At 41.2% G+C, this 25,542-nt stretch overlaps 1 protein-coding gene across 5 annotated transcripts in view; it reads right to left on the bottom strand.

The window, feature by feature from the left end:
• Nucleotides 1-16,528, bottom strand: part of acot12 (acyl-CoA thioesterase 12) — a 41,808-nt gene extending 25,280 nt beyond the window's left edge. For 2 of the 5 annotated variants that reach the window (XM_062972287.1, XM_062972289.1), the window contains exons 1-3: nucleotides 16,200-16,528; nucleotides 5,653-5,722; nucleotides 156-216 (exon numbers count right to left, since the gene is read on the bottom strand). In XM_062972287.1, the coding sequence (XP_062828357.1) occupies nucleotides 156-216; nucleotides 5,653-5,722; nucleotides 16,200-16,317 (249 nt within the window). In that variant the 5' untranslated portion in view covers nucleotides 16,318-16,528. The remainder of the gene's footprint in view (nucleotides 1-155; nucleotides 217-5,652; nucleotides 5,723-16,199) is intronic. The other 3 variants (XM_008102993.3, XM_008102994.3, XM_008102991.3) reach the window with 3 other exon arrangements.
• Nucleotides 16,529-25,542: the final 9,014 nt, after the last annotated feature.

Genomic DNA, 25,542 nt, shown 5'->3' with positions numbered 1-25,542 from the left:
TGCATACTTTAAAAAAACACAATGACGTAAATTGTTTCATTGGGTTTGGGGGCACAAAAGGCAAACGTGTCCCATAACCCATGGTAGTTGCCTTTATCTGCCATATATGATATCCACTTAAAACAAATCAAATGTTTAAAAGTATAGTTTCTTACCTCCATACTGGTAGTGAATGCCCGGTTTACCTTTGCATTAATGCTGACAATTTGTCCAACTCTATTAACAACAACAAAAATCAATAATTTCATTACTTAGTACAGAATGTTAAGAGATATGATGTAGGAGTATGAACCTTTAAGATTGTTTTATACTGTTTTAAATAATATTAATAGTTAAAAATTAGTGCTGATCTTTTGTTTTAGTTATATTACATCTGTTATAACTTTGTAACATGCCTTTTGTCCCAGTTCTAGAAAAAGGTGGGGCTTGAATGAATTGGATAATATTTGTGTGGACAGAACGATACTGCTCCACAACTCAAAGAAAACACACAACAACCAGAGATTTGAATAAATAAGGCTAAAACACTAGTGTTAAAGCTGGACTGGGATTGGTTCAACTATGTGGGTTCCAGATCCAGGTATTGACCAACCTGACTATTAGGCTGTGGGAGCTGAAGTCCAAAACACCTGAAGGACCAAAGGTTGGGAACTACTGACCAAGGGTCTTGGGAAAGGCTAAAAACCCACTTCACCTACTGCATCACCTTTTTAGCCAAACACACCATAGTAAAGGTAAAGGTTTCCCCTGATATTAAGTCCAGTTATGTCTGACTCTGGGGATTGATGTTCATTTTCAATTCTAAGCCAAAAGCTGGCGTTGTCCATAGACACCTCCTAGATCATGTGACCAGCATGACTGCATGGAGCGCTGTTACCTTCCCGCTGGAGCGGTATCTATTGATTTACTCACATTTGCATGTTTTCGAACTGCTAGGTTGGCAGAAGCTGGGGCTAATTGTGGGAGCTCACTCTGCTCCCCGGATTCGGACCGCCAACCTTTCAGTCAGCAAGTTCAGCAGCTCAGCGGTTTAACCTGCTGCACAATCAGGGGCTCCAACACACCAGATATTAAAGCTTAAATTTCTGCATGCCAGTGTGTTCTTCAAAGCCATCATGCAGACCTTTTTACACAGAAAGCTGACTTACATATAGCATCAAACCTTTGATCAAGGTGATGATAAAAATACATGCATTGACTGACAGCTTTTTTCATAAGTTTAAGAAGAGGGTCTTTCCCATCTTTAACTAGAAATACAGGTGATTGAAAGTGGGACCTTTGGTAAGCAAAGTATCTCCTTTCTCAGTGAGATATGTGCCACCACATATAATTTGCTGACTCTTCTAGTTACCCATAATGCACCTTTGAATCTAATGTGCACCCCAATTTTCAAAACCCTGAAACCAAAAAAGTATTTACTGCAGAATGTAATGCACAGCGGCAAAAAGTGCACTCTTTGTAAATTAGCCAAAATTGTGTGCATTACAGTGGCTGCATGCTTATGATTCATTTGAAAAAAATTGTATTAGAACACCAAAGTCTTCAGCAATTGAATAGAAAACCTTGAGGTGCATCTGTGCTGTTGAATGAATCCACTTTAACTGGCCTGGCTCAATGCTATGGGGCCATGGTGACTGTAGTTTGGGATCATGAGGACTGCCAAAGAATGTTGATACCTCACCAAACTACAAATCCCAGCATTGCATAGCACTGAGCCATGGCAATTAAATTGGAGATTACGTCCCTGAAAGTGGAGCTCCAGGTGCAGCTTCTGAAGCAGTTTCCCCCTTTGCTTTGGGTGAACACACCAAGATTACCATATTGCATGAATCTAAGGCGCACTCTAATTTTGGGAAGGTAATTTAGCCAAAAAGGGTGAGCATTAAATTTGAGTAAATATAGTACATAAGAGAATTGTTTTCTTTTCATAACATATTCCTGATATAGTTAGAATCAGATCAATATGATATATTTCCTAGAACCGTGGAACCTTGTTTTGGATTATGCAATTTATCAGAATACTCTGCATAAGATCCCTGTCAGATCAATGATGCTCCATCTATAGTTAATTTTGTTTATATATAGGAGGGACATTACTTGGCCCTGTTGCTACCATTGAAGAGTATGGTGAAAGCCATTTATTCCTAATATAGGCACAGGGAATTGGAATTCAAGGAACACTGCTGTGTCACAGACCATTGCATTCCCATTGGTAACTCATAAGGACCTCTGAAATGTTGCAGACAGCGAGCTCTCAGTTAAAGGTACATGAAGAAAATGTACAAGGAGTGGAAACAATTTAAAGTACAGATACATGTAAAACAGGCAGTGATTCTGAATTTGTACCAGGTAAGAACATAATAGCAAACATTTGTTCCCTAATGAGGTAAAGAAATATTTCCCTAGACTGCTTAAGTGGACATTTCATTCTCCAAAGAAACCAAAAATACGTATCTATATAAAAGAGTGATGGAATCCCGGCGACCGACAAAACAACAAAACTAAAGGCCCCCCAACCTCGAAATTTGACAACACAACCCCTCATCCATGCCTCTAGGTTGCAACGACATAGCATTTGATAACAATAACACTGTAATGTAATAATACTAATCTATATATATAAAAGAGTGATGGAATCCCGGCGACCGACAAAACAACAAAACTAAAGGCCCCCCAACCTCGAAATTTGACAACACAACCCCTCATCCATGCCTCTAGGTTTCAACGACATAGCATTTGATAACAATAACACTGTAATGTAATAATACTAATCTATGTATATAAAAGAGTGATGGAATCCCGGCGACCGACAAAACAACAAAACTAAAGGCCCCCCAACCTCGAAATTTGACAACACAACCCATCATCCATGCCTCTAGGTTGCAACGACATAGCATTTGATAACAATAACACTGTAATGTAATAATACTAATATATATATATATATATATATATATATATATATATATATATATATGTGATGGAATCCCGGCGACCCACAAAACAACAAAACTAAAGGCCCCCCAACCTCGAAAATTGACAACACAACCCCTCATCCATGCCTCTACGTTCATACAACAAAAAAGAAAGAAAAATAAAGTCCTAATTAGAGGGGGAGGAATAATTGTTTTTATCCAATTGCTGCCAGTTGGAAGGCTAAGCTCCACCCACTTGGTCTGCTGTCAGTTAGAAGGCTAAGCTCCACCCACTTGGTCTCCTAGCAACCCACTCAGCCCAGTTCCACTTCAATCAGGCCTCTTCCACACTGCCTATAAAATACAGATTATCTGATTTTAACTGGATTATATGGCAGTGTAGACTCAAGGCCCTTCCACACAGCTATATTACCCATTTACAATGGACTTAATGTCAGGAGAAAACCTTTACCCTTGACCTTAACTACCACCAATTCCTTAATACTTTATTTCCCATACCACCAGACTTCGCCACAGCAACGCGTGGCTGGGCACAGCTAGTTATATATAAATAGCTATTCCGAACGGGTGTTCACGAATACTGTCTTACAGCCAAAGCATACATTCCCTTTAAATATTGAATTCAACTATGGCCATTCTTTTTCCATAAAGTACTCAAAATTAGATGTCCCAATCCAGATTGTATTCTCCACAATAGCTCAGGGTAGCAGTTGGGTGGCAGAGGCAAGCTTTAACCCTTGGTTTTGTTTCAGATGAGGCTAATCTGCATTTACTCCAGTAAGGGCTTTTCTTACTTTTTTTAGTGTAAGAGGTATGGGTATGTCCCAGACTAGGACCATATCCTGGGGCAAAGGGCTGAAACTTCCTCATCTGTTATGTAAAGACCCTGATCTGAAATCATAGAATCATAGAGTTGGAAGAGGCCTCATGAGCCATCCAGTCCAGCCCCCTGCCAAGAAGCAGGAAAATTGCATTCAAAGCACCCCTGACAGATGGCCATCCAGCCTCTGCTTTAAAGCCTCCAAAGAAGGAGCCTCCACCACACTCAGAGGCAGAGAGTTCCACTGCTGAACAGCTCTCACAGTGAGGAAGTTCTTCCTAATGTTCAGGTGGAATCTCCTTTCCTGTAGTTGGTAACTAGGTCTCTGTGTTTAATTCTCAGTAAACAGTAGGACAAAACATAGAAGCCAGTTGCTTGCATGCAGTTTGGTTCAGAGTAATAAGCAAGGATCAAAAATTCCTTTAAAAAATCCAGAATGCTACACTTGTATGTCTAATTATTAGTTATCATGCTGCCATGGATCTAAACTAGTGCCCTGGTAATACTGTGGATCACTACGATGTAAGGCTTGCAGGCAAAGGCCTGTTTCCTCAAAAGTAAGTTCCACAGCATTCAATGAGGCTTACTGAATAACATAACATAGGATTGCAATCTTTCTGTGAAATGTAAATACGATAGTTAACATAAGTGACTACAAATGGTACTAATCTTTGCAGATATATCAGCTTCTTATCAGCAGGAAATGGAACAAGAGGAACATTGCCTTGCATGTATTTGCTATGTCCTGCATATTTTTAATCCCCACCTTGAATAAACTGTCTTGAATCCCATTTTGGCAAAAAGGCAGGATATACATTCAATAAAACAAACAAACAAACAAACAAACAAACAAAATACCATAGTTTGCAAATCATGATTAAAACAAAGTGGTGGTATCTGCTATTTTTTGTGATATCATATAATAAATATATAGTATCTTGGTTTTCAAAACGATGGCTGCCTAAAATGGAAAGTTAACTTCATAAAGCTGACAAGTTTTTTTCTCACATAAAAATACAATCAGTTGATTGACATAAAGTCAGTTTTCAGAAGAAAGAATCTCCTTATTTCAGATGATTTGAGACAAGATACCTTTCTTGATTTCCTTGCAACTCCATGAATTCAAAGGGAGGGAAATACTATTTTATGACTGCCTTAGGCAAGAATGCGTTTTGTCAGTTCCAAGAAAAGAGTAAAAATAGACAACTTAAGTTACAAAGATCAAATGCTCACAGCAAATCCTTTATTCACTTCTGGAAGTGACAAAGATCAATAGTTACGCATAATCTTCTGCACTACGTCCTAGTTTATCAGGTCAAAAGTATCCAGAGTTGACAATAATAATAATAATAATAATAATAATAATAATAATAATAATAATAATAATAATTTTATTCTTGTATCCCGCCCCATCTCCCCGTAGGGACTCGGGGCGGCTCACATGGGGCCTTGCCCAACATCACAATATAAAAACAAATCAAAACACATAAATTTACAACAATAAATCAACAATATCAGTAAAACCATCATAAAAACAATATTGCAGGAAAAAGCGTTAAAAACAGATATAAAACACAAGTCTAGGCCAAAGGGCGAATGTGTCAAATCGGGGGGAGGTAGTTACGTAATTGACATAGTCATTAAAGTACTAGAAATGACAATAATGACAATAAGAAGGCGAATCAGTGGGTCTATTATTATGTATATGGGAAAATACTGATGCCTTTTCCCCAGATGTGTAGATTTGTGTCTAAGCAGGCAAATGTTCGCAATGAACTGTTTTCCCTTTGAGGACTCACTAATTACTATTTTGCAATACGATATGTATTGGTTAACTGATCTTAAACAGAAAAAAATATTATTATAAGGTTTAATAATAGCTATGCAAAGCTGTACCTGGCAGTCTCTTCAAACCGTATGTCATCCACTGATGCTGTCACACAAGGAAGGCCAGCATGTTTTTCAGCTACAAAGAAGAAAAAGGGAGATGGCAGAAGAAGAGGGCGGTTACAAATATCAGACAATCTGCCTCAGCGTGTTTGCTTTTAGACATGACAGGTTTCATTATCTTTTCAGGCACACTTTACACATGTTTTCTTACAAAAATGATATACCAGTATCACATAGAGTAGGTTGACTTATTATGTGAGCTTATTCGATGCAGTTTCAGTTATTTCAAAGAGCTTTAAATACAATCCAATTGAACTGGAGGAACTAGCAATGACCAGATAAGTACTCTCTCTAGGCCTAAAGCATGACTCAGTGGTCAACTTGCACTGGATCTTCCAATCTGCCAGAAGTTGACTATATAACTGTGTTGAAGATCTGAAAGGAGAACACTTTTCTAGGCATTGTAGGTCCTCTAGAATGATGATATGCATTGATGAAGCTGGAAGTCCAAGACCTAGTTCATTTCAGGTAGGAATAATAGGATTACAGATTATAGATGAAAGGTGTATTACACAAAAGGTCCAACAATGGATCCTCTGTGTAATACTGCATTCATTTTGCCATGTTTTAATACTGTAGCCAACAACTGGTCAAGTAATGATAGCTATAGCTTCCCAATTAGTGTGTGTCTACATCAGAGTTTTCTAAACATTTCATGCTGGTAACATACCTTTTTAGACATGCATCATTTAGCAACACAGAAATTCACTTTTACTAGAAAATCCGAAGTTAACCAAGCTCTTATAGAGTTATACACACACACACAAATTGCAATTACAAAATGTATGGGGAGACAACATATCTCATGCAAACCTTTCATTTATATTTCTAGAAATATATGATTTATTGCTTATTTCAGAAAAAACTTTGAAGTTTCTCCATATGTCCTTGCAACACACCTACAATTTTTTTTTTAGCGTGTCAGAAGCAACTTGAGAATATACTGCAAGTCGCTTCTGGTGTGAGAGAACTGTCCGTCCGCAAGGATGTTGCCCAGGGGATGCCCGGATGTGTTACCATCCTGTGAGAGGCTTCTTTCATGTCCTTGCATGGGAAGCTGGGGCTGACAGATGGAAGCTCACCCCATCTCATAGATTCGAACTGCTGACCTTCAAGTCTTCAGGTCAGCAGTTCAGCCAGGACAAGGGTTTAACCCAGTGCACCACCATGGCTCCTTACCTACAAACTGTAATCCACACACTAATGTGCCATGACACACAGTTTGGAAAGCTTTGGTCTACACCAGTGGTTCTCAACCTGTGGATCAGAAATCCCAGCCAGTTTACCAGTTGTTAGGATTTCTGGGAGTTGAAAGCCAAAACAGCAGGGGACCCACAAGTTGAGAACCACTGGTCTACACCCTAAAATAGAATTATGATCAAATAAGTAATGTCTTTCTTTCTAAGATAGATGGTGTCTCCATGTTGCCAGTTATTACGTGAAAGACAAAATCAGCGCTCTTTTTACAGCTAAACTGCATTATATTGGGTGCAGTTTAGGATCCCTTACATGTTTATATTCAGGTAAGCATGTGTGGCAACAATTCCAAATTGGAACTCGTGTATACAGGTGGAATTCTCTAGCTTTCCACATGAAAATTTAACATCTATTAACAGTTTGAATTCGGGTGGATGGGAGACATTTGGCTGGTGCTATTATAAATGGGTTGGGAGTCAGAATACTTGCTGATCCTTGCAAATGACACAGAAATCTACCTCTCCCACATAATCGTGTTGTAAACCTTTCTTCCTTTAACAACAAAAGAGCAACCTCTTATATTGTGCCATACAAAGCCCCACATATCCCTGGTTAAAAAAATCCAAATGTTTTAGTCTCTTTTGAAGGGAGAGACAAAGCTACAGTTCATCAGTCAATTGGTTAGTCAGTCACCCATACTGTTGTGCCTGAAGGAGCATTTAGGTCTCCTCCTTCATGCTTTAATTGGACATTAGTACTCTACAGCAGGCCTTCTTAAATCTTTCCAGTCAGAACTCCATTTGACCCAAAACATTTTTTCATGACCCTAGGTATATAGTTATATAAAATATGTTTAAAATCAAACATTTACGAATAGCGAATCAACATTTGCAAGGCTAGCTAAACAGGCTGGGTTTTCTTTTTGTGGAATACAGCCAAAGCATCTTCTGCAGACTCCACTGTAAATACTTCACAATAGATTCACATAAGTGTCTAAAACAGACACTAGGTGATGTTTACTGTTGCCAAAATTTTCATGACCCCAACATTGAGCTAAGGGGAATCCATTTGCTTCTTAAACTGTGGGTCCCAACCCCATATGGGGTCCCCTTAGCTCAATGCAGGGGTAACAAAAAATTAGCAACAGTAAAATGCCACATAGAAATTTACATAAATCTGTTAGCAACAAAGTGCAGCATTTACTGTGGATTCTGCACAAAATGTTTCACCTGTATGTTATAACAAGGAAAATCAGCCTGTTTAGCAAGCCTATTGCTGAATTATCAGTTAATATTTGGTTTTTATATCTATTTTATATACCTATATACCTGGAGTCACATAAAAATTTCTCTAGCAGAAAGGGGTCACAAGTAGAAAAGGTTTAAGAAGCCCTGCTCTAAAGTCACCAGATCCATCCTGATCTTGAACTAAGCACAGTCAGTCCTGGTTAGTATTTGGAAGGGAGATCATCAGTGAACACTCGATGATGTGGGTTATATTTTAGAGGAAGAACTGTCAAAACTATCTCTTTATATCTCTTACCTAAGAAAATCCTATGGAATTCATGGGGTCACCATAAGTCAACAGGTGACATAAAGGCACGTACACAATCATACCTGTAGCTGAAAGCCTCTCTCTGTTCCCTCAACTAGAATTCAGCCACTAACAGTGGTTCCCAAACTTTGATTCTCTAGGTGTTTTGGACTTCAACTCCCAGAAACATTGGCCAGCTTACCAGCTGTTAGAAATTGTGGGAGCTGAAGTCCAAAACACCTGGAGGATCAAAGGCTGGGAAACGTTGCACTAGAGATGTGGTTCTCAACCTGTAGGTCCCCGGGTGTTTTGGCCTACAACTCCCAGAAATCCCAGCCTGTTTACCAGCTGTTAGGATTTCTGGGTGCTGAAAGTCAAAACATCTGGGAACCTACAGGTTGAGAACCACTGCACTAGAGGGAAAGGAAGCATCAAAGTAATCAAGCTCTCTGGCTTGTGGAATGTGGCACTGATGAACTTGATTTACTCCCTTCTAATCACTGGATTTTGTACCAAGTGCTAGATTTAAAACTTACTGTGACATTTATTTATTTATTTATTTTATTTACAGTATTTATATTCCGCCCTTTTCACCCCGAAGGGGACTCAGGGCGGATTACAATGAACACATATATGGCAAACATTCAATGCCAGCAGACAAACAACATTCAGTTTTAGACAGACACAGAGGCATTTTTAACATCTTTCCAGCTTCACGATTCCGGCCACAGGGGGAGCTGTTGCTTCACCGTCCATTGGTGGCTGTTCTTCCTCTTCTTTTCCTCGTGAGCAGTTTTATGGTGTTGTAGATTAGTTAAATTAGCCTCCCGCATAAAGCATACCTAAATTTTCCCTACTTGACAGATGCAACTGTCTTTCGGGGCTGCTAGGTCAACAGCAAGCCGGGGCTATTTTTTTTTAATGGTCGGAGGCTTATCCCGACCCGGGCTTCGAACTCATGACCTCTCGGTCAGTAGTGATTTATAGCAGCTGGTTGCTAGCCAGCTGCACCACAGCCCGGCCCCTTTGTAAGCACCCCTTTTTTTTGTGTCTTGTATTTTAGACTGTAAATCTGCAGAAAGGGACAGACGTCTGTTTGATTTTTATGAACCACTTTGAGTGAAAATGGAGCACTGGTAGCGAAGTGTGTTAAAGCACTGAGCTGCTGAACTTGCAGACCGAAAGGTCCCAGGTTCAAATCCGGGGAGCGGAGTGAGCGCCCGCTGTTAGCGCCCGCTGTTAGCTTCTGCCAACCCAGCAGTTCGAAAACATGCAAATGTGAGTAGATCAATAGGTACCGCTCTGGCAGGAAGGTAACAGCGCTCCATGCAGTCATGCCAGCCACATGAAATGGAGATGAGCACCAACCCCCAGAGTCAGACATGACTGGACTTAATGTCAGGGGAAAGCTTTACCTTTACCTTGAGTGAAAAATGTGTTTTAAAAATAAATGGGATAAAGAAGAACACTGGTAACTAATGTTGTTACCTTTGGAATTGCTGTTCGTTTTGTGTAGTTTCATTCGTTTTGTCTCATTTTCATATTTGTTTCCGCTAACGAAAATGGGGCGCCTATACGAATAGAATTTTCATCTTGCCAACGAAAAAACATTGGAGGCAATGGCAGGGCTTCAGAGGCTCATTCCCCACTCAGATTTACAGTTAGAGGGGTGAAAATCACCATACACACCACAATCGCCACAAAGGAAATGGAGGATCAAGGCAGGCAATTGAGCCAGTGAGTCAGTGAGATAAATGGAGAAGGGAAAGGAAACCCAACAAGGAAAGGACTTTTTAAAATTAGGCAAGCAGCAGCCAGTCAAAATCCCCAAACCCCAAACCTCCCAGTCCCAGAAGTGCCCTCCCCAGAAAGGCAAGGCAAGCCCAAGCGGAGACACAGCAGCAGCCAGCAAGCAACCCAACCAGCCCCAGCGGCCAACAGCAGCAATGGCTCTTTTAGGTGCAGTCCTCCTCTTACATACACTCCCTGCCCAGCACACTTCAGTGATTCCTTGACCTCCGATTGGCCAAGGATCACCTCCTCCCCGCCTCCTTTACTGACGCATGAGGAATTGAATTGCAGTCATGGAGTCCATTTGGTTGAAAACGAAAGCAGGCATGATGACTGTGCTACTTTCATTATTGTGTCGTCTATCGTTTTGTACGAAAATGTTGTCAATCGTTTCGTGTAGACGAACGGTCGACACAAAAAAATAGCACAAAGGAAAGAAAGGAAACATTTTCGCGCACATCTCCACTAGAAAAAAAATGTGTTTACTTACAACTGCTGGCAGTGGAACAGATTAGGAAAGAGAGCAAATTGTACCACAGTGATGCTTCAGTGTCAGCCATCTCCACTTCAAAACTTCTAGGTATCAGCATTTGTGTTTCAGATTCAAATACTCTACTTTGTGCCTACACACTCACTCCTTGGCAACACTGGACTCAGACCCAATCCTGCATGTAAACTATTTGTTCAGGAAAACAATATTTATTATTTAAGTACCACTGAGGGAGTATCAACCTGTTCTCTCTGACTATTAGCAAGCAGTCAACTTAACAGTGGAGTCATCTAGCAGCTGTTAGCACTATACTAATCTCCACAGAGAAACTGACTTAGTGACAGGCAGAATGTAAATGTTCACTCATTCTCTGGTACACAGTCACAGGAAACTGCACGGAAAAATGCATGATACAGAACATATTTAGAAGGCAGATGCTGTGATTCTACTGATCACTGTCACGTGACTCCCAATTTCACTTTTATGAATGTATCTAAAATACACAGAGAAGCCTTTTTCAACTGTGTTTGTTTCTTGAAGCCCTTTCAGGTCTCAGGGAATATCTCACTATCACGATTTCTCATGCACCCCCTCGTGACTTCTCAAGGACTCCAGGTTAAGAAATATGAGAGAGAATATGGCTGCAAACTCTTTCCTGTATGGACTTGGGAAAGTTACCTTATGGACTAAAATTCCCAGACACCCACAGAGAGGATGAAACATTGGCCATGCTGGCAGCATTTTCTAGTAGTTATAGCCAAGACGAGCCATTTTGCTTAGCAGTGATGTTTTGGCAATAATAGCACGGTAGATAAAGCCAATCAGAGATGTAATCCTCAGATCCATTCATCATACAGAATTTTATTTTATTTGTTTGAAGACAATGAAAAACTGCAATAAATCCCTAGTGGTACTTTACAAATGAACTATTTGGCACAACATATATCCAAGCAAATTTCACTTGGCAGTGTGACGTAGTAGTTTAAATGTTGGACTGTGGCTCTAAGACCAGGGTTTTATTTATTATTTATTTACTCCATTTACTCCATTTACTCCCGAGGGGGACTGACAGCAGCTTACATAATTTTTCATAATTCAATGCCACAAGTGCAACAATAAACCCAATATACAGCAAAGCAAAATATGAACAATACAATAAAACATATAAATATAATAAAACTTTACAACTTTAAAACGTAATACATAGTCCTTCTGCTATCATTAGTATTGCTCCGTTTTGCCGAGTTCGTATTGCACGCTATCCAAACGCCTGAGTGCATAACCATGTGTTCACCCTTCTTCTAAAGACCAGGAAGGAGGGGGCCAATCTGATCTCACTAAGGAGGGAGTTTCACAGCCAAGGGGCCACCAATGGGAAGACCTTGTCTCTTGTTCCCACCAATCGCGCCTGCGATAGAGGTGGGACCGAGAGCAGTCCTCCCCAGAAGATCTTAACACTCTCATAGCTTCATAAGGAGAGATACGTTTGAATAGGTAAGTTGGACCGGAACTGCTTAGGGCTTTATAGGCTAAAGCCAGCACTTTGAACTGTGCTAGATAGCAGACTGGCTGCTTTGAAATCCCGCTTGACAATGGGTACCCATCAGGTGACATTGGGCAAGTCACTCTCTCTCAACCTCAGAGGAAGGCAAAAGCAAACCCCCTCTGAGCCAACCTTGCCAAGAAAACCCTGTGATAATTTGACTTTGGGGTCGCCATAAATCAGAAAGGACATGAAGGCAGACAATAACAACAAACTTCCCTGGCTTTGTCGAAGAAACAGTACAATACAAATGATGAGCACCACAAATAAGGTATTTTAACTTGTACTTCCTAATGTTTAGGAGGGTAAAATAATAGCATAAAGGTTTATAAGATAACATAAGAACATTAACACCATAATACTAACACAATGTCATAAAATGTAGCAAATTTAAAACTTTTCAAACAATTCAGGATAGTCAAAGAACAATGGAAACAAATTAACTAAAGGGAAATCAATATCTGCAATCCAAGATTATAAATCTGATCCATAAGCAGTTGTTTCAGCACCTGTTGAACAGCCAGGTTTAAACTAATCATTAAAATGAGACGAATGCATGAAACATTCGGAGAGAAGCCACTGACAGGAAGACCTCTTTCTGCACCCCACCGAATGTACAGAAGAAGGCCTTCCTCAGCAGGTTTTAGTGCAAGGACAGGTATGGACAGGGACAGGGCTCTCTCTGGTATCCTGGTCTCAAGCCGTTTCGAGATTTTCATATCTTCATCTTCATCTCAGACCGAAAGTGAATTGGCAGCAAAAATCCTCATAATTAAATAATAGGCAAACTGACAATCACAAGCATATGCTCATGTCTGTGCTGCTTGTTTTCTTTCATTAAATTATAAAGAAAAACATATGTGCTGTTTTATATTATTATTGGGGTTGATGGAAATACTGGAAGCAATGCAGCCCATGAAATATGTTGCAGGCTTTAACCTCCATTTGATGTAGCTTTATTTCTTTTTTGGTGTCATGCAACACTTTAATACCAAAGTGGATTAGGCTTCTAATTCCCACTCATCCATGGAAACGGACTGTATGATCTTGGGAAAGTCACATTCTCTCAGCCCCAGAGCACATCCATGACTAATCTCCACTCAATGAATCTAACCAAGAAAATTTTAGGACAGTGTCTCTATCAGTGGAAATTAGCTTGAAGGCACATAACAATAAGTTCATTGCTATGACTGGATTACACTATAATAATGTAAAACCTTTTTTTTTTTTTTTAGTAAAAGCTATTGTCTGGAATCGCAGGAAATTAGGATACTTTTGTAGGTAGGTAGGATCCCTTTTTTCCAAATATGGTCTTTAAATTCACATCTTCTGTGTAAAAAATACAATTGTCATCTCCCAAAGGGTTGTTGTAACTAATGACCTCATCACACTAGAGCTTGGATCCACTTTAAATCCACTTTAGCAAAGGGGCTTTAAACAGCTCATCCAGACAGGTCCTGGGCCTCACCAAACTACAAACCCCAGAATTCTGCAGGAGGCAGAAACCAGATTTAAAGTGGATTCATGCTCTAGTGTGATGAGGCAGCAAAACAACAATGAAATTGTGCATCATTTGAAAGACTAACCTATTTTGTGATTGCTCTCATAGATATTGCATCACTCTATTACGTAAGTGCAAACCAAAGGTGACTCTCAGTTGTTTCTCCCCGTGTGTTATTAATTTTGAAGGCAGCAATATCTCCCATCCTCATGCATACTGGCCAAGCTGGCTAGGGGAGTTTGCTGATGTCCTCCAGAAGATAAACATCCCGTGCTCCAGCTGATGGAGAAATAAAAAGTGTCCCTTGCCAAATATATTGGCTATCGGTTGAGCATCCATTTATCCAGAAATACAAAATGCAACTAGTGCTCCACATGCAGCAGGGTTAGGGGACAAACTCCCTGTGAAAGTGAAAAAGTGCAGATAGAGTGATACTATTTTTAACCTAAGAGAACACCTCTCTATTAATTTCTAGATCTTCCAGCACAGCTCTATGGTCAACATATACTGGAAACAGGACAGAATTGCACTGGAGGACCTAGAGGTTCCTAAAGAGGTGTTCTTTCTGGAAATCTCTAGGTCCTCCAACATAATCACAGGAAGTTGACATAGTAACACTGGAGGAACTAAACCAGGCAAACAACCTACCAGCTGGGGTCATTGGGAGAGTTGAAGTTCAAAACACCTGGAGGGCCAAAGTTAACATAAATGAATTTTGTGTTTGGACTTCTTTGTGTTATCACACTAGAGCTGAAAGAGTAGGCAAAGAGTCTGCATCCCATCTGAGAACCTGTGGCTTTCTCCAGGCATGGGCTAACTTGGGCCCTCCAGGTATTTTGAACTTCAACTCCCTCAATTCCTAACAGCCGGAAAGCTGGCTGGGATTTCTGGGAGTTAAAGTCCAAAACATCTGGAGAGCTGAAGTTTGATCATGCCTGAAGCAGCCATGGGATTTCTGATGGGATGCAGACTGTTTGCCTACGCTTTCAGCTCTAGTGTGATTTGGGTCCCACCTCCAGGAGATCGCATGATGTACATGCAAACAACCATTCCCTCTAAGGCAGTGTTTCTCAAGCTGTGCTCCCGCAGGTATTTTATTTATTTATTTATTTGCAGTATTTATATTCCGCTCTTCTCATCCCAAAGGGGACTCAGGGCGGATCACAATGTACACATACAAGGCAAACATTCAATGCCATATGAACATAGAGACATAAACAGAGACAGATGCAGAGGCAATTTAACATTCTCCAGCTTCCAGCTTCCTGAGGGGATGCTCAATTCTAGCCACAGGGGAGCAGCTGCTTCATCATCCACTGTGACATCTTGATGGATACTTCCTCATTCTAAATGGCTGCTGGACAATTTTTATGGTGTCGTAAATTATTTAAATTAGCCTCCCCGCAAAGCGGTACCTAAATTCCTACTTGATAGATGCAACCATCTTTCGGTTGCTTAGGTCATAAATGAGCAGGGGCTATTTTTTTTTTTATGGTTGGGTGCTCACTCCAACACAGGGTGGCGTCAAACTCATGACCTCTTGGACCAGGCCAGTAGCCAGGATTTTGTTTTGGGAGGGGCTGGGATTTTGGTTTCGGGGGGGGGGGGGGGGCTGAGTCTGAGTGGGAGAGGGTCTACTGAAGACCTGGCTATGTACGCAGGCATTTGAAGAATAAGCATGTGTTGGCTTCGACGCAGTCTGAATTACGGCTCTTGTATAAGGTCTGGTGGATGAATGGCATTTTATGACTGTTTTAACTGTTTTAACTTTTTAGTTCATTGTATATCAGTGTAACGGCATCAATTGCCACTTGTAAGTCGTCCTGAGTCCCCTCGGGTGAGAAGGGCGGGGTATAAATGATTGAAATAAATAAATAAATATCCTAGCAAGCCTTTTGTATTGTTATCCCAATACCCCCATGCATATGGGATATATTGGTGATCAGATCATGATACGAATAAACATAGTTTAAATAATAAATATAAGGCCTTCTCGCGGACCACCCTGAGAATTTCGGGGGGGAGGGGGCTGAAGCTACATGCCTGTCTTGGACATAGTGATTTATTGCAGCTGGCTACTTAACCAGCTGTGCCACAGGGCTGGGAGTTGGACTTCAACTCCCAGCCTTTAGAAATTGTGGGAGCTGAAGTCCAAAACATCTGGAGGAGCAGTTTGAGAAACTTTGCTCTCAGCAAAGGTTCCCAGCCTTTGGTTCTCCAGGTGTTTTGGACTTCTGCTCCCACAATCCCTAACAACTGATTCAGCTGGCTGGGATATCTGGGAGCTGAAGTCCAAAGCAACTAGAGAACCAAGAAAGAAAAGAGCCCAAAGCACTTCTGGCTCCAAGCATTTGGGAGAAGGGATGCGCTCTCAGCTCAGCGTGGCATTCCCACGGAAACCGGTGTGGAGGGAAGAGGAGGAGACTCGGGCTTCTTACCGGCCAGGCAGGCGGCGGTGTCCATCCACTGGAGGAGCTGCCCGGCGCTGAGCTGCCCGCGCTGGTCGCTGTGCGTGGGGAGGATGGCCTGGCACATGGGCACCTGCGTGCCCGCCATGCGCTCTCCGCCGGGCGCCTTCTTCCTCTTCTTCCTCTCCTTCCTCTCGCCGGAGACTCAGCCTCCTGGAGCTTTGCCTTCCCTGCCCTCTTCTCCTCCTTGCGCCCTTGCTGGGCTAATGTGTAAAGGAGTGCAGAGTGCGCTCTTGGGCCTCCAAGAGGAGCTGGAACTGGACCAGCTCCCTCCTCCTGCTCTCCTTCTTTCTGCAAGCAGTGATTTCAATACATCGCCTGGCTTCCTTCCTTCTTCACCTTGAATAGTGCAGCTTGGACCTCGCCACACTCGAGCATTTATCCACTGCAGAATTGTGGGGTTTGTAGTCTGGTGAGGCCCCCAGGACCTGTCTAAAGTCCACTCCCTAAAGTGGATTTAAAGTGGATCCAAACTCTAGTGTGATGAAGCCCTTTGACACCACTTTTAACTCCCATGTCTCAATGCTATGGGAGCCTGGGTAGTTTGTAGTTTGGGGAGGCACCTGCACTCTTTGGCAGAGAGGGCTCCAGAGCTTGCAAAACTACAACTCCCAGGATTCAATAGCATTGAGACATGGGAGTTCCAGGAGGTGACAGGCTGTATTAATTCTAAAGCAGGCATGGGCAAACTTGGGCCCTCCAGGTGTTTTGGACTTCAACTCCAGGTGTTTTGGACTTCAACTCCCACCATTCCTGACAGCCTCAGGCCCTTTCCTTTCCCCCCTCAGCCGCTTAAGCGGCTGAGGGGGGAAAGGAAGGGGCCTGAGGCTGTCAGGAATGGTGGGAGTTGAAGTCCAAAACACCCGGAGGGCCCAAGTTTGCCCATGCCTATTTTAAAGTATAGATTTATATGCATAGACTGAAGATCATTTTATACATCCTATTTTCAGTGCTATGGAACCATGGGAGTTGTCATTTTGTGATGCCTTGAGTTTTGTTTTTGTTTTGTTTTTTGCCAAAGAGTGCTGGTGCCTCATCAAACTACAACTCCCAGGATTCCACAGCATTGAGCTATGACAGCTTTAGTGGCATAAAACTGCATTAACCCTACAGTGTAGATGGAACCTTGGTTCCTAGGAAACCACAGCCAAGGAAATGGGGAAAATAAAACATTTTTGAACAGAGCATTACGTAAGCGCCACTCTTTACAACAAAAGTGTAAAAAAAGCCGATTCTACAAAAGTTCCTTTGTCAGGCAAGGTTAGGTCTCTGGAGAGCCTAATGTGGCAGCTGAGTGTTTTTCTTCCCCATGAGTGCCTTGTCCCAGATAATCATAAATAGCAAGGATTTCTAATGTTTTGGTTGCTCAGGACAGGTTGTTCCTGGGCAAAAGGCCACTGAGTTTGTCTCAAAAATGCTAAGCAAAGCTACACTGGGGTAGGCTAAAGCTTACAAAAGTTCATAGTTCAGTTGAACAGTAGAAACTTGTCCCCAGAATGCATAGCTGATTTGAAATGGTAGCACAGGTTGGATATCCCTTATTCAAAATGCAGAAGTGTTTTGGATTTTGGATTTGGAAATACCTGTATTTTCATATACATAGTAAAGGTAAAGGTTTTCCACTGACATTAAGTTTAGCCATGTCCAACTCTGGGGGTTGGTGCTCCTCTTCATTGCTAAGCCAAAGAACCAGTGTTGTCCGTAGACACCTCTAAGTTCATGTGGCTGACATGACTGCATGGAGCACCATTACCTTCCTGCCGTAGAGGTACTTACTGATCTATTCACATTTGCATGTTTTTGAGCTGCTAGGCTGGCAGAAGCTGGGGCTATGAGTGGGAGCTCACCCCCGCTCCTCGGATTCGAACCACCAGCCTTTCGGTCAGCAAGTTCAGCAGCACAGTGGTTTAATCTGCTGCGCCACCAGGGGCTCATATACATACATAACGTGATATCTTGAAGATGTGCCTCATTTGACAACTCTTCAAGTGCAGCTGAATTACTTTGAGAAAAGTAGTGTCTTATAATGGCTTGAATGTTGGTCGAGGACTCTGTGAGATAAGGACTCAAATTCTGGCTCTGCCACGGAAACCAAACCCACTGTGTGCCTGTGGGCAAGTCACATTTTTCTATCCTTGGGGAATGGCAATGGTCAGCTCTCTCTGAAAAAATCTTGCCAAGAAAACTTGGTGATGGATTCACCTTAGGGTCACTATTCATTGAAAACTAATTCAAGGCACACATTAACAGCTTGATCTTGGTCCAGTGACAGTCTCTTCTAGAATCATAGAATCATTGAATTGGAAGAGACCTTATGGGCCATCTAGTCCAACTCCCTGCCAAGAAGCAGGAAAATCACATTCAAAGCATCTCCGACAGATGGCCATCCAGTCTCTGTTTAAAAGCCTCCAAAGAAGAAGCCTCCACCATACTTCGGGGCAGAGAGTTCCACTGCTGAACAGCTCTTACAGTTAGGAAGTTATTCCTAAAGTTCAGGTGGAATCTCCTTTCCTGTAGTTTGAAGCCATTGTTCCTCAAACTACAGGAAAGAAGATTCTATGTGTGTGAGTCTTCTTTCTTTTTATTGCAATTTGTGATTTTTCAATTTTTCTTCCTTTCACTTCTTCCTTTGTTAAATATTCTGAATCATCCCTGCTTGGGTTTCATGGTAATCACAAAGAACTAACTATTGTGATAATATTCCAGTTTTATACTGTATTGCTTTTATTTTTTATATTGTGAATTATGGATCATGTCTTTGTTTATTTTATTTGATTATGTTGTCGGGCCTTGCCCCATGTAAGCCACCCCGAGTCCCTGCAGGGAGATGGTGGCAGGAAATAAAGTTTTTATCATTATTATCATATAAGAGGCCGAAAGAACATTTTATTGATAGTCCATCGATACACGGGATTTCTGCTCAGCCTCAAGGTGATCAGTAAGATATACCAGTTGGAAGCACTTTAAAACTAAAAAGGAAATTGATGTGGCTGTTGGGAGCCGGTTCTCCACATGACATCTGGTGGTGGCAGATTAGAAGTACAAGCATTTTAATCAGCTGCAAGCAAAAAGGGAATATTCTCTTCATTGACAGCTTCAGTTTTCACTTTTGCTGTGACTTTCCTCCTAGTTTGTTTGCTTTTTTCTACAGCATCATATACATTGGAGTGGGTAACTCCTCAGAGCCATTAACAGGCATTTCTGATGTGAAGGAATTGTGGCAGCTGAAATTCAAGAGCATCTGTAGAATTGTGTTCCCTATCCCTGGACTACATAATGTAGGCTGTACCTACACTCTATGAATGCAGTTTGATATTCCACTTTAAGGAGCCTCCAGTGGCGTAGCGGATTAAGCCACTGAGCTTACTGACCAAAAGGTCAGCGGTTCGAATTCGGGGAGCAGGATGAGCTCCTGCTGTTAGCTCCAGCTTCTGCAAACCTAGCAGTTCGAAAACATGCAGATGTGAGTAGCTCAATAGGTGCTGCTCTGGCAGGAAGGTAAGAGTGCTCCATTGCAGTCATGATGGCCACATGACCTTGGAGTCATCAACTGACAGCACCAGCTCTTCAGCTTAGAAAGGGTGATGAGCGCCCCCCCCCCCCCCGAGTCAACACAACTAGACTTAATGTCAAGGGAAAACCTTTACCTTATTCCACAGATGGGGAATCAGAAATAGACTGATAATTATAGTTCTAGACTGTTATTTACAGTTATGGTTACTCTCCCCCTCCCCCCAGTGTCATCCCCACTCCCTCCCTTGAGACTGCCCCAGAGGATCCTATGGGATTAGTTGGGCTTCAATAGTTAGTGTATGTGGTCTTTAGCCTAGATTTTAGATTGGTAAATAATTCAATTTTATAATGGTTTTTTAAACAATTTTTATTATAATTTTATTATTATTAATGAAGTCTAACATGGATGTACAGAACTGGGTACCTGTGATGTCTCATGGGCCTTGTAGTCCCGTCCCTAGTACTATTGTGGCAGACGAAGAGGAAAACATGGGATTTCCACCGGTTCAGCCAGAATCGGAGCCCCTGCACCTGGAGGATGTTTGCCCTCAAGAAGTCAGCCAAACAAGCCTTGGGCAGAATTCTCCCCCGTTTTCTCGAAAGGACAATTATAATAGAGATAGAGGAGCTAGGGAGGCGAATCGCCAGAGCCTCAGAATCACAGCCAAACAATTAGCTGATTAGGTCTGCTTCCCTTGGGAAATTCTAAGGAGTCATGCATCTGGATGGAGTTGGGTTTCACTTCTCGTTCTCCAGGGAAAGTGTTCTTCTGGCGGGAAACGAGACCCTATTTAGGTGTTTTGCCGCAAAGGAAACCTTGCGGAGTCAACTCGTCAGCTTGAGGAGTGAGATCGTGTGTGGACTTTGTAACCCCAGCTCCTTGTTCTCGGACCAAGTTCCAAGCCTGCCTTGTTTCACGTTTGCCCGTGGACCTCGCCACGGACCTTGTTCTTGTTTCTTGTTTGCCTCGTATCAAGTCTTGTCTAGCCAAGAATCTAGTTTGTTTTCCAGCCTTGTTGTCAAGCTTCAATGGACTAAAAGACCTTGTCATCTCCCCACACTATTGCTTGGCAAAGTGTGTGTTTCGGTTAATGGATTATAACTTTGGACTCTAATATCACATATTGGACATTATTTTCCTGGACTATATTTGACCTTTCCTGAAAGGTCTACTTCTGAACTATATTCTTCACTTGTTTTTATTGACTTTATATATTCCTTTAATAAAGATATTAGATAGAATCCGGCCTCTGCGCATGGTTATTGGTGTTCTGTAGCCTGGGTCTTGACAGTACCCCTGTTACGAGCTGGTCATTGACCGTAATAAAAGTTTACTTACTTACCTTATTCCACTTTAACTGTCATGTTTAGTGCTAGGGAAAATGGGACTTGTAGTTTTAGAAAGTCTTTCTTGGTCCAAGTGTGCCGGGGCCTCACCAAACTACAGCGCCCAGGCTTTGTCAACGCTATTACCTTGAACTGAGCTTGAAAGCAAATTAGATGTTACACGGTCTCTAAAATGCATACCTGACACCAGTCTGGCTTCTGCATTTAGCTGTAGCTTTTGAATACTTTTCAAGGGCAGCTGTCATAGAGTGCATTCCAACGGTCTAATCATGAAGCAACTATGGCATGAACCACTGTCGCCAGAACTGTCTTCTCCAAGAGATGACACAGCTGGTGCTCCATCTGCAACTGGACAGAGGTTCTCCTTGTCATTGCAGTAACCTGGTTTCAGGATCAGCATTGGATCCAAGGAAACCTCTAGGCTATAATCCCAATCTTTCAGGGGGACAGCAACCCCATCCAGAACAGGATGCTATCTTAATTCCAGGTTGGATTTCCAACTGGATGCTGACAAAGATGATTTTATTCCTCTAATTAGCCCATTCTAATTCTTCTACTTGATTGAATTCATTATCATTGTTATGGCAGTTTGTCAGACTATTTTTTCCTTGAAGTATGAAGTGTCACTTGCCAGCTAATCCAGCATTGTGTGTATGTTATGAATAAGTGCATATTAGCAGTTATTAGCCTGCACTCAATAGCTAATTCTCTATTGCCTGCTGCTTTAATAGTTATACTGATTCTGAATTGTCATTTTCAGTTGGCTCTTTGCTGAGTATTTTTTGTCTATTTATTTTATTTATATCCCACCATTCTCCTTTATACAGGATTTGAGACAGCTTTTGCAAATTGATGCTCAGAAATGCTGGCTGGAACAGATTTAAACAATTGCTGTCTAGTGGCCATTCTTTTTCCTATTCTCCCTGCAAACTTTTAAATTTTATTCCTGAGAATCTTAATAATTGAAAAAGCAAATTCCAAACTAAAGAACATATGTGATCTTTTAGAGGGTAAACAGCCTCAACCACTGACGTGAGCATCCAAAAGGCAGAATTGCTTAGTCTTCCGTAATATAAATTATTCTCCTGTTCTTATTATTATGGTGAAGGTTCATCTAAACTAAGTTTGACCCAGCTGACCAGAGCTTCCGTCCATAGTGTATCTGTTGTTTTCTATAAGATTAGGAACTGGAAAGCTGTTGGCATCTCAGAACAACGCAAAGTCTAAATCTGCTCACGTATAAGCCTTCTTGAATTCCCCGGAGCAGAATGTGCTCAGCCTGGATAATGAGATCTCTTTAAGGCAGCAGAGAGGGATTCTGGAATTAAAGAGAGCAAGAGGGCCATGAAGTGGGGGAGGACCACATAGCTCTTCTGCAGCAGAAAGGGAAGACTGCTATTTTAAAATCTTCTGCAATAACTAGTTTTTAGGGAGGACACGGAGCAAGAAAATTTAGGGTCTCTTTCAAGATGATGGGCATAAGCTTTGAGAGCTGTGCTACACATGTACTTGATAGCTAATACTGTACTGCAAAGAACAGTCCCTCTGGGGAGATGGGGTGGGGTATAAGTAAAGATGATGATGATGATGATGATTTTTATTATTATTAATCGTATGACAAAATCACAAGTCAAACTTCCCAAGTGTCTAGGATTGTGTGATGTATTTTCAGATGATGCGCGCAGATCCCAGTAGGGTGGCCTTTATTATTATTAGTAGTAGTAGTAGTTGTAGTAGTAGGAAAGAAACGTTTTAGAATCAATGTACTTCCAAAAAAGTAAAATCGAGGTCTTCATGAACTATTGAAGTATTGTTGTTATAAGGACCATTCTACATTCAGAAACTCAAAAGTTTGGTATTTGCAAATTGTATTCCAGAATAGGGTTGGAGAACTTTTGCTTCTCCAGAGATTTTGGTCTGCACACTTATGATGCCTTATCTTTGACTATAATGACTGAGACTGAGGAAACGTATAAGTGGGGTTCCACCCTCTGCTTTAAAGGCTTCTGGATGTGAAATTATAGTGCACACGATTCTGAAGGAAACGTTTTGGGTTTTTTCCCCCATATCAATGCAGTACAAATTTCAAAGGTAAACAAAAACAAAAATAATTTATTGGAGTGATTGCTTTATAGGAAAATATAAACACTTATATTGACTCACTATATGTAGCATAATATATGGTAGCAAAAAATGCATATGCAGTTCTAGTCTGTATCAACAGAACTATAAAGTCAAAGGAAGGAGAGTCATAACACCCTCTATTTTGTTTTTGGACAAACTTCACCTACAGTTTAATAAGGATATTGATAAGCTGAAATGAGTCCAGAACAGGGCGAACAAGAGGCCAAAAGGTCTGAAAAACAGGTCCTCTGAGGATCAGCTGTATATGTTTAGCCTAAAAAATAAAAGATAAAGGGGTAATATGATAGCAATCTTTAAATATCTGAAGAATATACCTGTCATGAAGAAATAGAGTAACTGTGTTTTCTGCTGTTTCATAGGCAAGGACTCAAATAATGGATTCTAGTTATAAGAAGGAGGATTCCAACTAAATATTAGGATAAATGCTCCAATGGTAAGGACTAATTCACAGGGAAATAGATTATTGTGGGAAGTGGATTTTCCCATTGTTTGAGGTTTTAAACAGAGGTTGATGGATTACTCAAGGATTCTTTAGTACTGGTAGGATATTAAACTATTTTTCCCAAACCTATGGTTTGGTAACTGTAGGGCATTGAGGTTTGTAGCTCAACCTATGCATGCTTCCTTAGGCAAGCCTAACTGAATAGAGTGGAATCTCACCAAAGCCATGGAAATCGTTTTCAAATGGCCAGTCTCCTGTTACCTCCTTCTGGACTGAGACGGTGCTACAGAAAATGAAGTGCAGCTTATTGCTCACCAGAAATCAAGCTCTTAACCCTACCTCTTTCTGCAAGATTTGTACTGCATTTTTGGATGTCTGTGCTTTCTTTTCCACCACAAACAGCAACTCTACTCCCCCACCTTCAACATATCTGTAGTAGTAACTCCCTACTTGCCCACCTCTATAGCACATATCTCTGGCCTTTAAGATTAGCATAGACTCCTCACCATCAAATTTGTTTATTGGTTGCTGAGTTTTCCAGGCTGTATGGTCATGTTTTCCAGGCTGTATGGTCTAGAAAACTCAGAGCAACCCAGTGATTCTGGTCATGAAAACCTTCAACAACAAATTTGTTTATGCTTTTTAGATAGCAAATTCCCTGATGATTAATGTTTTCCTATACATGCTCTCACATTAGCACGCAGGGTGTCATGAAAAGAAGAAAGTGGGATATGACCACTTGGTGACTTTAGGACATTTCCAGTTAACTTTTCCCCCCTCTTGTCAGGAGCAACTTCAGGAATTGCAAGTCGCTTCTGGTGTGAGAGAATTGGCTGTCTGCAAGGACGTTGCCCAGGGGACGCCCGGATGTTTTTGATGTTTTTACCATCCTTGGGAGGCTTCTCTAATGTCCCCATATGGAGCTGGAGCTGATAAGAAGGAGCTCATCCGCACTCTTCCCGGGTTTGGATTCGGACTGGCAACCTTCAGGTCAGCAACCCAACCTTCAAGTCATCAGTCCTGCTGGCACAAGGGTATAACACACTGCGCCACAGGGGGCTCCATTTCCAGTTAATAGATTAGGTGGTATTTGAAATAGATACAAATATGTATTAAACATATAATAAGGAATTGTAAATTAAGAAAATCTCAAACAGAAATACCAAACTGGTGATGCAAGTGATTTTATATACCCATGTACTACTCAATGATGTTTTAGACTAATATGGTTCTGGATTAATATGGCTCTTTGCTGTTACAAACTTTCCTTTTGCTTTTCTTGAAAAAATGTTTTTTTTTCTTTGTTATGAATCTCCTTTGACAGTCAGAGGCAACCAGATGCTCAGTATTTGTACATACACAAATTTGTGTATGTACATAACACAGTACATAAACACAGTTTTGTTCCTCAAAAAAGCCTTGGCTGAAATGCTTTTGAAGTTGAAGAGTATCCAAACCAGTTTCTGGAACAGTATAAGATAAGATCTACTGACCAAAGAAGGGGGAAAAAAAGAAAAGGCTCTATGAGCATTTTTGTGCACTTTGAGTAGCTCTTGGGTTCAGGCTAGAACACTAAAACTACTTATCCATATAGTTCTGGATCATTTGTTACTCTTAGGGAAGCTTCTGTATCATGATAAGAACATAGCTTTTAAAGTACAACGTGTTGTTGAAAATACCTGTTTGGTGGCTTTGCACAAAGTGCAGGTTACATTATAGAAAGTTAATGTTCAAAGAACTGTGAAGTTTTTGTAAAATGAAACTTTATTCTAAAATGTATCCAAAATTGCAAGACACAACACCATTAAAACAGATAAATACATATTTATGTACAGAGAGCATTAAAACACAAAACAATTGTTAATA

Source organism: Anolis carolinensis, chromosome 2 (assembly GCF_035594765.1).
Source record: "Anolis carolinensis isolate JA03-04 chromosome 2, rAnoCar3.1.pri, whole genome shotgun sequence".
Lineage (NCBI taxonomy): Eukaryota > Metazoa > Chordata > Lepidosauria > Squamata > Dactyloidae > Anolis > Anolis carolinensis.
The sequence above is the reverse complement of the archived record's forward strand: the minus strand, read 5'-3'. Positions and strand labels throughout refer to the sequence as shown.